This window comes from Nomascus leucogenys, chromosome 3 (genome assembly GCF_006542625.1).
Source record: "Nomascus leucogenys isolate Asia chromosome 3, Asia_NLE_v1, whole genome shotgun sequence".
In the NCBI taxonomy this organism is placed as follows: Eukaryota; Metazoa; Chordata; class Mammalia; order Primates; family Hylobatidae; genus Nomascus; species Nomascus leucogenys.
This window is the reverse complement of record NC_044383.1, coordinates 130,342,503-130,359,427: the sequence shown is the minus strand read 5'-3', so window position 1 is coordinate 130,359,427 and position 16,925 is coordinate 130,342,503. Positions and strand designations below refer to the sequence as shown.

Genomic DNA, 16,925 nt, shown 5'->3' with positions numbered 1-16,925 from the left:
AAGACCCTGTCTCAAAAAACAAAGAAAGAAAGATAGGATGGCATTAGACTTCCCTAAATGTCTCCCTTAGACATATATGCAGAGAGTCCCCCTCTCTAAGCAATCCGCCGTGATGCCAAGGCCCTCAGAATAAGATATGTCTGACGCCAAATGCCCAAAAAGTCTGCCCTGAGACAGCAAGCACATGCGTGTGTTCCGAAAACACCAACACTCTTCTAGTTTACAACACGTTACATATCTTGAAAAAGCGCATGCAAGTTCAAATAATTCAAGTCAACTCTGATTTTTCTACACAAACTATCAAAATGGGAGTTAATATATAATTAAGGGTCTGATATGTTAACATTATAGAACTGGCCATTGATATCACATGTAAAAACACAAAAATAAACATTTTTATATTTGCTAGTACGGCATTTTCTAATCACCTAAAGGAACTAGATGAGGTAACAGAGTAAAGAAGAACACACACAGTTTTATTTATGAGCCCCCTGCCAAAAATGCTGGGCTTTAGGGTAAGGCCAGGAGCCTTTAACACTAAATAAGATGGAGATTCATCCTCCCACGGGACTCTGAGACAATATTTACATTTTAAATTTTAAAAGATTTAATTTCAAAACTGGCAATATAACAATCACTTTAAGAAATTGGTCATATACAACTTAGGACCAAATGTTGTTTTAAAGTCTATTTGCTTGGGGGTAGATTTTACTAGTTTTATTTTGCAGTTTCTTAGTTTCAAATAAACCTGAAAAGACTTCCTCCTGTTTCATGAAAACTTACTCCACATTTGAACATGGCCAACCTCTGCACCAAAGTCTCTGTTCTAATACAGATTACCAGCCCACTCACACCTTTCCAGTGGCTCCCTTTTTGATCCTTAATCTTAAAACTGCCTGAGGAGCAGGGCTCATTAAATTTTGAGATGTGATCTCAAATACCACACAATGATATACAAAGAAGCAATTATGTATCTCAAGTCCCTCTGAAGGTTATTTTATCAAAGAAGAAATAAAGATCCCTTCCTGTATCTTCGAAGAGGTAAAAGATTAAAGCTCAAAAGACAGGTAAATAACCCCAAAGATCTGCAAATAACTCAAGGTCTATAAAAGGTTTGGGGTTTGTTATTTGGCTTGATTTGGTTTGGTTAACTGAATATAAGGATATCACAAGAGGCCGGGAACCATGGCTCATGCCTGTAATTCCAGCACTTTGAGAGGCTGAGGTGGGTAGATCACTTGAGGTCAGAAGTTCGAGACCAGCCTGGCCAACATGGTGAAACCCCATCTCTACCGAAAATACAAAAATTAGCCAGGCATGGTGGCACACACCTGTGGTCCCAGCTACTCATGAGGCTGAGGTGGGAGAATCACTTGATCCTAGGAGGTGGAGGTTGCAGTGAGCTGACATGGCACCACTGCACTTCAGCCTGGACAACAGAGCAAGAGGAAGACTACAGCTCAAAAAAAAAAAAAAAAAAAAAATCACAAGACTTTTGGGCTGTTTTTACAGATCCATAGGGAAAATGCTATGGTGGTCTGTAAGTCACTTAACTCTTTAATTCATCTTCACATAAAAATCACTATTCATCTTTTAAAATTCACTCATTTTAAAGAATGGTAGGCAAGTTATTTCAAAAGCAAGCATAGTTATATTAAATATGTCACCTATTTAGTATTAAAAAACAGACAGGCAAATATTAATACATATATAATACATTTCTCTAACCCCTCTTAAGAAAACTAGCATAGAGGTTGAATGTGAGGAGTTTTTTTCCCACCATGATTCAAAAACACATCTGTCTTTGAAATAATGTATTAGAAAATATACACAATACATTTTTATAATGAATGCATCAGCGGACTCTAAGCTGATGCATTACCTAGAAAAAGAGTTCAAGATGTGATGTTAGGCTCACAGCAAGAAGACCTTGAATACACTGCAGCAATAACTAAGGAGCTCAGTGGAGAAATATGTCGGCACTAGATATATTGGTATCATCTTCTGGTTCAATGGGCCAAAATAAGAAATGCACCAGGTTTCATCACTCTCCTGACCCACTTTCCTCACTTTTAACTTCACCCAACACAACCCAAACTCTTCAAAATACAGTGTAAAAGAAAAAATGCCCAACATCATGAAATCTATTATCTTTTCAAATTATTTAAAGGGAAGTGTTTATAAGTAGAAATAATAAACATTGTAGCTTTCCTTGCTCCTCTAAAATGCAGATCATTTTCACTTTGGTTCTATGACTTTTAAACCTGCCTTCCTTGTCTATAAATTAAGAGCACTAAAGAGAATAGCCCACAGAACTTGTTAAAACTCCAGATGCTGGGACCCCACCCCACATATCTGAGTCTGGACCCAGAAGGGTGGTTCTGACATAAAGCTTGAATTAGGAACTCCATATGTGAGAAGCTCAAAACCTAGTTTTCAAAATAAAAGCATGTGCATAAATCTGCATATTGACTGGATCAATGTTAAATAACATGACTCACACATAGCATTTGAGGGGCAAGTGAACAAATCAATTAGTATCAACCTCAAAATGCTATTTCCTGCACCAAAAATCTTTTGTATATAAATATTTTATACCAAAATCTTAATTAGAGAATGGAGTTGAAGAAATTTGCAAAAATTAAGACTATGAAATTAAAGAAAAAGATCTAAAGAGATCATACTTTTGAAATTATACAGATGTGTTAATTTCAAAGCTATACCACTTTAGAGACACAAAGTCATATTTTTTATTGGATTCCTCTGCTATATCAGAAATGCCCTTATATGCTTTTTTCTACACTTTGAAAAAGATTTTGTTCCATAATTAAATGTTAAAAGGATTGAACTGAATGTAAGTAGCCACCCATCCACATACCAAAAAAGACTCATTCGAAAATATTCACACAAAAAATGTGACTCTCATGCTCTATGTGTTGTTGAGCTCCACTGCTATGAAAGACAGATCTGCATTTTTTTTTTAAACTTAATTTCTTAAAAGTGAAGGTCAGGTTATACCACCGTAAACCTTAATCTTAGCTGCCAGATGCACATCCCTTATTAACCGGGCCAAGGGAATGTGCTTCTGATAGAAGAGCCCCACAGGATATTAATAAAACTCAGGTATTTGGTTGTTTAAAGGCACAAATGCAAAGATTGGAGGACCACATGGATGCTGGAAACTTTACCTGCTTCCTGGAATTGACATGTGCAAATCCAGTGTCACAGGAAGTAAAAGTGAAAGGACTGGGACCTGGTTTCAATTTCTCAGTCCACAGGCCATCATCTCGAGAGCAAATATATATTAAGAACTCATACTGCCTCACATTTCAAATATTGAATTAAGTCTATTTATTATTAAACAGTTAAGGCACATAAAAAGATAAAAATATAACATAGTATATGTCTATGCCTCCACACAATTTAAAGGGAGAAAAAAAAAATCCAGTCAATGCATCTGAAACCACTTGAGCAGAGTACCCTTTCTCCATTGCTTTAGATTAAATTTTAACTAATATTTACAACTGCTCAAATGGTCTTGCATGTTGACTTGTTCCCAGAAAAATCATCATATCAGCATCTAGTTCAAACTTCTGGGTTCAAATAAGGTTCAATAAAATCGAGTTCTCTGTTCTGTCTATATAATTAATGTACTTCCTTTGCTTAGAATCATCCTCAGCAATTCACGTTTTCCAGTCATGAATGGATCTCCTCTAAAAGTTTCACAACCATAGTAACAGGTCATGAGAATCACATTAATACAAAAAAACCTTCTCATCGTTGCACTACTTCAGCATAATGAGGTAACAACATGGAGAATATTTTTACAAGCAGGACAAGAATAGCTGCCCTTCTCTGCCAGAGTTGAATTTCCATCAGGGTTACTGTCTATCACTACAAATCCCCAGGGCTCATGGAAAAAAACAAACCTGCTCAAAGACCTCCCTTCAAAGCACAGGTATTCCAGCCAAGGAAAGCTTCAGGAGAAACAAAAAATGAACTATTTTTTCACAGTCCCTTGAGCTGTTTAGAAAAATCCCCTCACAGATACGGCTTTAAACATAAAAGAAAGAAACAGACCGATGACTGCCTAAATACAACTTAACCACTGTCTTTCCTCAAGAAACTCCTCAGAAAGATAAACAAATAAGGTAATCCTCCTCAGAATTTTCATAAAACTGAATATTGTTAAGCAAGTTTACTTTCCAAAAATAGCAGATTTTCAGGAGGCTTGCTATAAATGTAACCAGGTATAATATTTCATATTTAATAATTTGTTTTATTTTTATTTCACTGGTCTCTCTTTGCTTCCTTCCCCTACACTCCTCAACCAACACTTTCAGTACCACAGATACCTATCTGGGCATCAGACCAGGACCTACACTGTGCCAAATGTCAGTCCTTATGAAATCCACTACCTTTTTTTTTTTTTTTAACTTCAGCTCATTAAAAGCCTTGAGCAGTAGTCAGAAGAAAAGAGAAAAAGGAATTCACGTCAGAAACACATTATCCATTTCTCTATCTTCCACCCAAAGGACTGTTTGTCCTCTGGTATTTTCCCCTTTGCTAACTCAACAGAGAATGACAGAGTCTAGAGCCAAAAATCAAGAAAGGCTGCAACTGGCCCAGAAGCAGTAGGCTGTGTCTCTTACAATTGGCCTTCCCTTGACAGGGCTCTGAGATGCTAACCTGGGGTCCAGAGGAGCTCTACCTCACAGTCCAGGGTCCCACCCCTGAAAACTACAAAAAAAGAGATAGAAGAGCTGTATAAATACAATTAATACAGTGCAAAATGTGTAAGGGACAGAATGAGGCACAAAATGAAGAAGAGTCACCCAGCAGCAATGGAATAAAATGTCTTGTGAGTTAGGAGACTGGGCACTCCATAGAGGTCAAATGCAGGGTTTCTAGAGTCATATCATCTGAGTTCAAATGCCAGCTCTGGCACTTCCAGACTCTGTAGCCTTTACCATTGAATAAACATTTATTGCTCACCTATTATGAGCCAGGCATTGGGCTCAGTACCAGGGATGTATTGGTCCCTGCTCTTGGGGAGGTAATTAAAGTGCAGCAGTCCCCAACCTTTTTGGCACCAGGGACCAGTTTCATGGAAGACAATTTTTCCAAGGGATGAGGGGGATGGTTTTAGGATGAAACTGTTCCACCTCAGATCATCAGGCATTAGATTCTCATAAGGAGCAGGCAACCTAGATCCCTCGCATGTGCGGTTCACCATAGAGTCTCGCTCCTATGAGAATCTAATGCTTCCGCTGATCTGACAGGAGGCAGAGATCAGGCAGTAGTGCTTGCTCAGCCACGACTCACCTCCCGCTGTGCCACCTGGTCCCTAACAGGCAATGGTTGGGGACCCCTGTTCTAGTGGGAAGGCTATTAATGAACACACAGTACAAGAAAAGGTACCAGAGAGTGGTAAGAACAACACAGGGAACGTAAATACAGAGATGCAGTCAAGAGTGACTGGGAGAGCTACTTTCTAAAGTCAGCAAAGAAGATCTCAGAAGAGGTGACATTAGGCCTACATCTAAATGACAAGAAGGAACCAGCCAGGCAAAGATGGAAGAAGAGAGATGTGCAAAGGCCCGCAGGCAGACACACCGGGCCTTTGGAGAAATAGAAAGAAGGCCAGTGCCACAAATCACTTCACTATGGCTCACATTTATCATCTGCAAAATGGTGGTTGTGAGGATTAAACTGTTAGCACCACATCTGCACACAGAATGTGTTCAATAAGTATAAGTTGCTAGAATCGTCTTCATCATCATCACCAGTGAGACGCCATCACTGGAGGTGTGCAAACAGAGACTGGGTGAGCACATCACAGGCATGGCTGGGTTATAGGGCCTCTAAGGTTCCCTCAACAATTAGATCCTAAGATTAGACAAGAAGAGAAAATGCAAAGGAAGAAATGATAAAATTGTTACACGCAGGCTTCCAGCCCAAGGTCTCTTAAGGAACACATTGAATTATCCAAAAATGTGAAGCTTGCCCAACTATTTCATTCATCAAACAGTTCTTTCCCAGCTGAGAGTCTATAATCCCAAACTGTCAAGAACTCCACATGGAGCCAGCTGACACACTGTCCTTAGCCCTGAGGTCTACTCTTTCTGCGGAGCTCTGGGATAAAACCACAACAACACTGACAGCAACAGAAAAGGATGACTTATTCTATGTTACTAGCTTTAATGTATGTTAATTATTGAATGAAATAGCAGTGAGGATATTCTTCGATTGTATATGCATCCCAAACCATTTTATTATTTCATGTTTAAAATGTTCCAAGCAGAACTTTGTGCATCACATACTCTACTGGCAATAAACTTCACTTTTTAAAAATTCTTAGTCTTGGCCTATTGTTTCAAAATATTTACTAACTTGTTGAGCTTTCTGAAGCCTACTAATTAAGGCTGTTAATAATACAGTCCTTGATGATGAACTTGGCATATGTGCCTTTAAGTTAGAGAAAGACAGGTCTACTTTTACCCAACACCAAATCCTTGATCATTATAGATCAAATTCTTTCCAGTTCCTTTCTAAAACTCACCCAGACCCAAGGCAAGTATACTACAACCATAAATAAATATATGGCTTCGTATTCATGAAACTACTTCATTACCTACCCTTGACAACTTCCTATTTCTGTTTAGATGGTGGAAATGGCTTTAAAATTATAAAATTTAAAAAAGTATAATATTCACAAATGGCATGAAACCAAGTAATACTAAGGGAGGACAATAAAAATAATCACAATAATTTAACATGAAATGCATAGACATTTTTATTATGCCAATTTAATTATGCCAGGCTTTTGGATTGTCCAAACTCAAGGATTTGGAGAGCAGAAACCACACTCTCCGTCCCCCTACTTTCATCCAATTTCCCCCCAAAAAAGGAACCTGGAAGAGCAGATGAGGATCAAAATTTTCCTATAGGAAAGTATTCCCTTTTAAAAAATGGAAAAGCAACCAATTTGGCATAGAGCATGTAGACATAGGTTCTTTAAAATACATATATGATATGTAGACAATTCCTATGACTTAATCTAAACTTAAAATCTCTTAAAATATGTAAGTTTTAGAGGACCATGAAATATTACCTCTGTATAGTAAGCATTTGCCTTAAAAGAATCAAAAAAAGTCCCTTAGAGGAAGCCAGATTGGGACTAATGGGTCCATTCAAATCTAAATTTATCTACTGGCTTTTGCAACATAATTCAGCCAAAAGAATGTGATTCATATCTGAGCTATGTAACAACTAAATTTTCAATGTGTTTTGAAGTAGATGCCACCACAAAAAAAGTAACAGTCATAACCTTGGCATCTAAACACTCTAAGCAATTTGATAATCTTTAAAAATATAAGAACTCAGTAATGTGGGTTCATTGAAGAACTTTAGAAAATATAAATCAGCAAAAAGAAAACTAATAATCTCAAACGTCAAGATGACCACTATTAACATTTATTGTATACTTCACTAATTTTTTAAAAAACATTTTTCACATAAATGACTTCATATAATACATACTTGTTTACTTACTATATCAAGAACACACTTCCAATGTTCATACACACACACACACACACACACACACACATCACACACATCTGTATCACTTTTTATGAATGCTTAATCTTCTACTTTATGGATATACCCTAATCTCTACTGAGATCATTTATGATCTGTTCAGATGTGCTAAAGAAACAGAATAGGTTTAAACAACTATTTTCCAAAGCTGTTTGACCATAACATCCTTTTGTGAATTACACATTAGCAGTCCTAGAACTTTTGATCTTTTCAAAATACTTTGGGAAATAATGATCTAACCAATTCCTAATATTAGATTTTCATGGCGTTTATAATGTTTTCTATTATAAATGATACTGTGATCGATTTCTTGAGTGTACCTTTTTATGTATTGCCTAGGGAAAAACTCTAGAAATAGAATTACTCAGTTAATTGATATGGATGTGTTAAAAACATGTTATCATTTTTGCCAAACTGTTCTCCAGTAATATTTGAGGTTCATCAGCCTTTTTAAAAGATAATTTTAAATGAAAATAGTTTGGGAGTTTATATGTTCATTATATATACACAGTATTTCTGAAATTAGATAATTACTCTTTTATGAACATGGCTAAAGTACAAGTTATAAATATCAAAGGTCTTACTAGAATGAAGGTTGACTCAGAAAACTATTTAGGAATATACCTCCTCACAATTTGTAGAAAATGACTAGTATGGAAACATTAAATCGTCTCTCTTCCATTTTCCTCTGTTATATTTACATATGTCTGAATACGTATTCCGTACTCCTAAGAAGATATTAATAATCCCTTACATTTTGGTAGTACCTTATACCACTAAAACATTTAAAACAAAAAGAATTTTACAGGAAGAGAACATCCTCAAAGCATATTTTAAAACAAGATATTAAGCTATACCTTCAACAGACCCGACAAGCTACACAATAGTTGCTACATATTTACAGCCAATCTATAATAAATAAAATCTTTATCAATCAACCAACACAGGTATCGTGGAGGAAAATGTGTATTCTAAGACAGTTAACTTAGATCTTATTTTCACTGTGTATTTCTACAGTTTCACATAATAAGAAATAAGCTCCTAACATAACATAAAGATGGTTCACACAGCAAAAACAGGCTTTGGGTTCCTTTTTTGTCTTTAAAGTGGCATTGGATGTAATTTTATACCTCAAAGTAACTTTTCAAAGTTACTTAAGTATAGTGTTCACCCTCAGGGTGGAGTTCTGTGTAATTTTCAAAGCTGAGAAGTGTTCTGCCTGTTCAAAAATATCTCCCCTTTGAGTTTGTCTCAGAATCATATTTGAAGCTTTTTAAAAATACGGAAATTTTTATTCAATGGGTCTGGAATGGAGCCAATGCATCTGCGTTTTTTAAAACTCCCCAGTTGATTCATCTGTACAGCCAGAGTCAAAAAGCACTCAGTTATATAAAAAGATTGGAGGAGGGGGTGGTATCCTGAGGACCCCAATTTAACTGTTTGGGCGAAAACCATGAATCTGTCTGAGTCTGGTTTATTAGATTACCTAGGTGAAAATTTTATCTTGAGAAGACTCATAAAATATTTCAAGGTAGGACACCTGTTGGCCTATCAATGGCTACCAAGAGGGACGGGGGTGAGGATATATGGTAATGAAATGAAAACTGTGAAAGGATCTTTCCAACCAGAAACTGTGGCACTTCCTACATTAAGCATATAATCCCTTCAATTTCCAGAAAATAGAAAGAAAAATGTTCAGCCATATTTTATTTTAATGGAGTAGTCTTCCAAATGAACAACCTTTAGCTACAAGCAGCAGTTTCACTAAGCTATGCCAGTCGACATACAGTTAGACAAGATTGGGTTGAGAAAGGATAGGACACTCAGAGATATTATACCATTTACACATACCTTTTACCAAATTATAGTCATTTGTCAGAATTGAGTTTCTCAAAAGAACTTCACCTCCAAGAAGTTCTTGCAAGAACAATGCAAATCAATCCAAGAAACACAGGTTTTCTAAATACATAAAAATCCATAACTGTCTTGAGCTTCCTTTACCTACCAGATCTGGACTTAATGATATCACTGAATTCGTTCTGCCCATTGTCAGGACTGGCTTCATGTTCTCCATACTTGGCCATCTTGCCTGAGTTTCAAGATAATCCAAAAACTTTACCAAGTCCTCTTTCTAAGACTTTCAACTTCGTACGATGGTTCAGCTTGACATCAATACCTAAAAGGAAAAGGGAAAGTACTGACTTGAAAAAATATGTTTATACCTTGTATATAGTTATTCATAGTAACTATTCATTCACCAAATATTTATTGAGTGCCTACCACGTGTAAAGCACCGAGCCAGGCGATGGTGTTATGACTATCAACAAGAGACACAGCCTCTGCTATTATAGAGCTTACACACACTACGCAATTAATTATATAATGAATTATTTCATTACAATACAATACTGATAGACTACAAATCATACAAAGGAGAAGCATAGAGTATTAAGAGCATACAGCAGAGGAGTCTGATCTGCCCTGGGCAATTAGAGAAGGCTTTCTTGAAGAGACATTTGAGCCAAGCCTTTAAAGATGACAAGAATTTAATTAGCCAAAAAGGGAAACAGAAAGAGAAAAGATAAGAGCTTCCCATGCGAAGTGGCAGAAAGAATCATGGAGCAGTCAAAGAGTGGAGCACAAGCCAGTGTTTCTGGAAAGAAGACAGCCAAGAGACAAGTGTACCTGTTGAACCAAGTGAAGAAGCTGGCAGGACCAGGGACAGGACCATGGAGAACAGGTCAAGGGTTTGTGTCTTTATCTGAAGAGCAATGGGGAGCCAGTAGATGGTTTGAAGGAGGGAACCAACATGGTCAAATTGGCCTTTTTAAAAGATCATCAAGGGACGGGCACGGTGGCTCATGCCTGTAATCCCAGCACTTTGGGAGGCCGAGGCAGGGGGATCACGAGGTCAGGAGTTCGAGACCAGCCTGGCCAGCAGGGTGAAACCCTGTCTCTACTAAAAATACAAAAAAAAAAAAAAAAAAAAAATTAGCCAGGCATGGTGGTGTGCACCTGTAATCCCAGCTACTCAGGAGGCTAATGCAGGAGAATTGCTTGAACCTGGGAAGTGGAAGTTGCAGTGAGCTGAGATCACGCCACTGCACTCCACCCTGGGCAACAAGAGTGAGACTCCATCTCAAAAAAAAAAAAAAAAAAAAAGACGATTGTGGCTTGTAGGTAGACCACAGTAATATGTGGGGAACCAGTGAAGACTATGGCAGAATATAGCAAAATGCAAATTAAGGAAGCTAGGCCATGGGTATATGAATGCTGAATGAAAATTTCTTGCAACTCTTCTGTATGTCTGAGAATTTTTTCATAGTAATATGTTGGGGAAAAATTCCTAATCTTAACCAAGTGATCAAAATTCACATAACCAATCATGGGGAATCATGCGATTTAATGGAAAATCACCACATCATCTACACAATATCCTTGCCAAGATGTTGAATGTGAATCTTCTCATGAGCAGACAAACCTAGACTGTGGCTAGTTTTCAAAACAAATGGCCTGGTTTCTTCAAAACTGTCAGTGTCTTGAAAACCAAAATTACTGGGAGAGGGGGAACTTTGTGAATTGAAGGAGACTAAATAGACATGACAACAAAATGTAATCTTTGATTGAATTAAGAATTTTAAAATAAAACATTTTGAGGATCATTTGAAAAATCTGAATTTGGACTATGCATTAGACAATATTATCATATCAATGTTAAATTTCTTTAACATTAGTTAATGGTATTGTTGCAGGAGAATGTCTTTGATTGTAAGAGACATGTGGTGAAACATTTAGCAATGAAGTGTGATGGTATCTTCAACTTAAGTTCAAACAGAATAGCATATTATCTGTCTATACCGATACATGTATATTTAGGTTGATATATGTATATAGATGTATATATGCATATACACACAGACAGACAGAAAGATGCAGTAAGTATTGTAAAATAAGTGGTAAAACTAGGCCGGGCAAGGTGGCTCACACCTGTAATCCCAGCACTTTGGGAAGCCAAGGCAGGTGCATCACCTGAGTTCAGGAGTTCGAGACCAGGCTGGCCGACATGGTGAAATCCCATCTCTACTTAAAAAAAAAAATACAAAAATTAGCTGGGTGTGGTGGCAGGTGCCTGTAATCCCAGCTACTTGGGAGGCTGAGGCAGGAGAATCACTTGAATCCAGGAGGCGGAGGTTACAGTGAGCAAAATTGTGCTATTACTCTCCAGCCTGCGTGACAAGAGCAAAATTCCGTCTCAAAAAAAATAAAGTAAGTGGGAAAACTTGTTAAAGGGCATCTGGGGCTAGGCGAGGTGGCTCACACCTGTAATCCCAGTACTTTGGGAAGCTGAAGTGAGAGGATTACTTGAGCCCAGAAGTTTGAGACCAGCCTAGGCAACATGGTGAGACCTTGTCTCTACTCCATGTAAATAAAAATTTAAAATAATAAAATAAAATAAAAAGGACATCTGGGTGTTTATTGTGCTATTCTTTCTATTGTAATATTATATACAGGAAACAAGTGTGGTCTAAACAAGAGTAGATGGAAAGAAATGGGTGAATATGTGGGATATTTAGATATCAAAGAAAGTCAATAGGATTGGGGAATTGATTGGATATGAGAGATTCATATCCAATGTGCAAAATGTGCAAAATGACTCCCCAATTTTGGCTTCAGCAATTAGGTGAAGTGTGAGTCATTGAGCTGGGGAACACTGAGGATAGCAGGCTGGGAGAAAGGAATCATCAATGTGATTTGGACTTGCAGAGCTTGAGATGCCTCTGAGTTATATAAGCGGAGATGACAAAAAGAGAGTTGGGCCCAGCATGGTGGCTCATGCCTGTAATCCCAGCTCTTTGGGAGGCTGAGGCAGGCAGATCACTTGAGGTCCAGAGTTCAAAACCAACCTGGCTAACACTTGAGGTCAAGAGTTTGAGACCAGCCTGACCAACATGGCGAAACCCTGTCTCTACTAAAAATATAAAAATTAGCCAGGCATGGTGGCAAACACCCGTAATCCCAGCTACTCAGGAGGCTGAGGCAGGGGAATTGATTGAACTCAGCAGGTAAAGGTTGCAGTGAGCCAAGATTGCTGCCACTGCACTCCAGCCTTGATGACCCAGTGAGTGAGACTCCATCTCAAAAAAAAGAGACAGAGAGTTGGATATAAAGGATTGGATCATCAATCTGACAGATTTTTTGAGAGTCTAAAAAACTTCTTTCATTTTTTATAGGTTCTACTACTGCTAAAAATTTATGGATTATTATGTGATTACGTTCTTTCATTCAAGTACGTAACTATAAAGGATTTGCTAAATTCTTAAGTGTATTTTATTATATTCAATAATCAAAAACTTTGTTCAGAAGAATGTCTATAAAAGTTTAGTATGGAAAATTAAGTTTGCCCAAGGAAAAATTCTCTTTCCTGGAAAGATCTACAGTGTATCACTTTGGAGCACTAAGTCTAATGCTTTTCTTCACAATTGGTCTTAGCCAAGATCTCCACTTCTATGCTTCTCAAGGCCTTTATTCACCCATAAAAGAGAAAAGTCAACTCTTTACACACTACTTTATTCCATTTGCACATTATCAGTAACACTTCTTCACTATAATGTTCCACTTGCCACTCTCCTCAAGGTGATTTTTCAAATTTTTCTCTTCTTGATAATGAAAATCCCTTACAGGTTGCAAAGATACAGCAGAAAAGGTGATCAGAGTACAGAGGAAAATGGGGAGAAAGAAGAATAACAGAAGGCTATTTAAATAGTGATAGCCACTGAGGTTACTTGCCATTAATGGCCAGAGGAATTTGAGTAAACTTAAGGCAAAGGACGACTCCTTCTAATTGCCGAATGCAGCATCTTTGGTTTTCAGGAGACAGAATCAAAGTTTCACCACGAACAATGTATCCCAGTGTGACCCTCCCTCTTCCACACCTATAAAATGGAGGGAACACCATCTTCACAGAAGGCTAAGTGAGAAACTGAGAATCAATGAATGAGATGTTGCTTTAGAAGCTTTAAGCCCTATACAAATGCAATTTATTGTTACCTCTGCCCTATATTTCCCTTCCCTCAAATGATATTCGGTAAAGTTTAGCCAGATGTTCTTACTGAAACCAATCCAGTCAAGTCGATATTCACTAAGTCTCCCTTCAGAACGCTTCCGGCTGTCATATGGACCACCAAGCGACACTGTATGAAATAAACATAAGGTGTTTAAAAAATAAACATAAGGTGATGGCCTTAAAGGCAAAACTAATGTTTTAATTTTTTAAGATTTTAGGAATTACACAATGAATATATGTATGTAATTTTTATTTTGTACTGTATTTTATGTATATAGCACATATATAGCCAACAGTGTGCATTATGATGGAAATGCTGTGTAAATGCAAACACTATTCATTAATTTACTCTAGGAACCAAAACCTAGGAATGATTGAGATAGTAGAACAGGAAGCCAAGCGGACAAGAGTTTGCTGCTCTGCTTGAAACATAGTAAAAGAAAACGGTGAGTGCCAAGAACTGCCATTTACACTCGGAAACGGTCCAGGGAAGGTGAATACTACTGTGATTAATATTGTTTACAGGGCCAATAAATTTTAGGTAAACACCCAAAGGAGAGTTAAAGAGTTGTCTCATCGGTCCCATAAAGGCTGGTAAAAGGGGCGGGGAATGGTTCCACGCCAACCCTGGCCGTCACCGCAGAACTACCCACAAGCTTCGCATTCCTCCACCTCTCCCCTGACCCTGAGCTATCCGCAGGCTGCGTCTCCCACGCCCACCGCCAACGAATCGGGAGGGCCCAGATCGACTTCCTGAGGCCGGTGCAACTTACAAAGGAATGGATGCGGTCGCTGCCGCGGGGCCGGGAGGCCGGGAGCGCCGGCTCAGACCTGGGGAACCCGGCCTCCCCCGAGCTCCGTGCGCTCTGGCCGCGGCGGCCGCTGCACTGACCCTCCCAACCGCGGCAGGGGGAACTGGCCCGCAAGGCCCTGATGATCCGGCTGACCTGAAGGCTGGGAAAGAGGAGGCCCTGTCCTGAACACCTCAGAGAGCGGGGCCGTGGAGTTAGAACCCGAGCTCTGCAGTTCATTGTAAAATAAAGTGCTGGTCCCACAGCTCTCTCGGAGGTCGGGCAACGTTTTCTCCCTCCTCCTTGAAAAACGCACTGGAATGAGTCCCTTTCGTAATCTGAGGCTTGGAGGAAAAAATCCCTTTGAACAACCTGCCATCTAAAAGTTGCACAGCCTTCAATTGGTGCTTTGTTGGTTTTTAAGTGGCCTTGAGCAACCACAGCCTCGGACCCCAGGCCAAAGCGGGGCATGAATTACCTTGTCAGTTGCAGCAAGAGATCCCCAGAGTCCGGAAAAGCAGAGCCGGCTACTGCGCGGGACTACACACCAATGGGGCGCCCCCCTCCTCCTGTCCCCTCAGCCTCTCCAAGGCCGCTGGCAGGGAGCTTGGCGATCGCGCCACACTCTCTGTAGCCCCACCCTTGGGAGCAGCAACCACCCAGAGGTCAAGCACGTTCCCCGTCGGGCGGCTGGCTGGGAAGCGCTCTGGTGGCCGCCGACCACACAGCCACCCTCTGCCCACCCTCTCCTGTGGACACCACCGGAGCCCCGCCTTCCCCGGGCCCGGGTGTCTGTGACAGACTCTCCTAAGAGGCCACGTCCCCTCTTGCAAATCACTGGCCCAGCGCCCTGCACCGCGCGATGCACGGAGGGCGACCCTGTCACCCCGGCGGGGAAGAGGATTAGGGGAGCAGGGAGGCAGCGCAGAGCTGGTCAAATAAGTTTGGATCGTTCACAACTAGTACGGATCCCAAGGACCTCCACGCCCGAGCTCTCCACGCCTCCGGCTTTCTCTCTCGCACCGCGGGGAGCTAAACTGAGGCCCCGAGGAAAGGGCACGCAAAAGTTACTCCCATCTTCGACTCTGGGACTTCGGAAGCAGCTCGGGACGCCGATCCCAGGCGGAAGAACCGCAGAAAGAGCCATCCTCCTCCCGGCCCCGCCCCATTCCCTCGGGGGCTGTAGTCACATTATCAGTCCGAGGCTTCAATAATGCATGGGCTTACCTGCTGCCCGCGGGCCGTCTCGCCTGCCGGTCGCCACCGCTGCACCCCGAGCTGGCCAAGGGCTCCTCTAGGAGTTTGACACGGAGTAACGGCGGGGGTGTGTGCGAGTGTGAGTTTGGTGGTGCGATGTAGTTTTTAAAAAAATAAAACGTGGAGAAGCAGACAAGATCCGAAATTTAAAAAAAAAAAAAAGAAAGAAAGAAAAAGAAATTGACACCCGACTGAAAACGCCCCTTACTTGTGCAATCTTCCTGCCTGGTAGTTCCGCCAAAAACAAAACAGTCAAAGCGCAAACCTGGAACGGGCTCGCAGGCACCAAGTTTGCCAAACGCTACAGAGTTTTCCGTCTGCAGAAACGACCCAAAAGAAGGGGGGCGCCGCTCCCCGTGATTCCCCAATCGGCTGCTGGAGCCAGAGGCTCCTCCTCCCCCCTCGGCGGGAGAAAGCCCGCGGCCGGCTGCTGGCTGCCCGCTTCCCAGCTCCGAGGAAAAACGACTCCACAATTTTGTGCGCGAGAGAGGCTCGCTCCTTCGGCGGCTCCTCCTCCTCCTCCTCCTCCTCCCCGCTGCTGGCCTGCCCCTTTGTTGGAGCCGAGCGCTGGAGGCGGAGGAGGGAGGGTGGGGCGCAGGACCGCTGGGTCGCGCGTTGCCGCCCCCACCCCCCGGGAAGGGGCTCGCCTCCGGACAGCCGGAGGTCCGCTCTCCCGATGAGAAGGGTGCAGATCAACGCCAGCCCTCCGGCCCGCGCCTCAGCAGCGCTCCGGCTCCCCCTCGGCGCTCTCGTCCCGCCGCCGCCGGTACAGCAACTTTGTTCCGGAAGATCAGCCCCACTACGTTCCCGGGTCAGCGTCTGCCGGGCCTCGGCGGTCACCGCGGCCACCGCGTCGGGAACTTGGCGCTCCAAGTCACCTGACTGCGCGCCCCGTCAATCAGCGCCGGCCCTGCGCGCCCTCCCAGCCCGCAGCAGCCCGGCTCGGCGCTTGGCTGGCCTGGGGCGCGCGCTCCAGAGTGAACCGTGCGTGCCGGGAGCCGGGAGTCCGGAAACCGAAGCCCGAATGGATACCTGGAGCAGACACAATTACCCTTATTCAGATTATCCGAAAATGTGAGTCACGTCCCCCTAGGCAAAACAGGTCTCTAGTTAGGGTGATATTTATTTTTAAGAGATAAATTCCAATCTGCCTTCCAACTCACCCCATCTCAGTTTGCTGACGTTGCTGATTTTTTTTTTACCCCTAGTTC

At 41.3% G+C, this 16,925-nt stretch overlaps 1 protein-coding gene across 2 annotated transcripts in view; it reads right to left on the bottom strand.

The window, feature by feature from the left end:
* The window catches only part of UTRN (utrophin), a 573,765-nt gene extending 557,762 nt beyond the window's left edge, over positions 1–16,003 (bottom strand). For both annotated transcript variants that reach the window (XM_030809793.1, XM_030809794.1), the window contains exons 1-2: positions 15,685–16,003; positions 9,608–9,778 (exon numbers count right to left, since the gene is read on the bottom strand). In XM_030809793.1, the coding sequence (XP_030665653.1) occupies positions 9,608–9,686 (79 nt within the window). In that variant the 5' untranslated portion in view covers positions 9,687–9,778; positions 15,685–16,003. The remainder of the gene's footprint in view (positions 1–9,607; positions 9,779–15,684) is intronic.
* Positions 16,004–16,925: the final 922 nt, after the last annotated feature.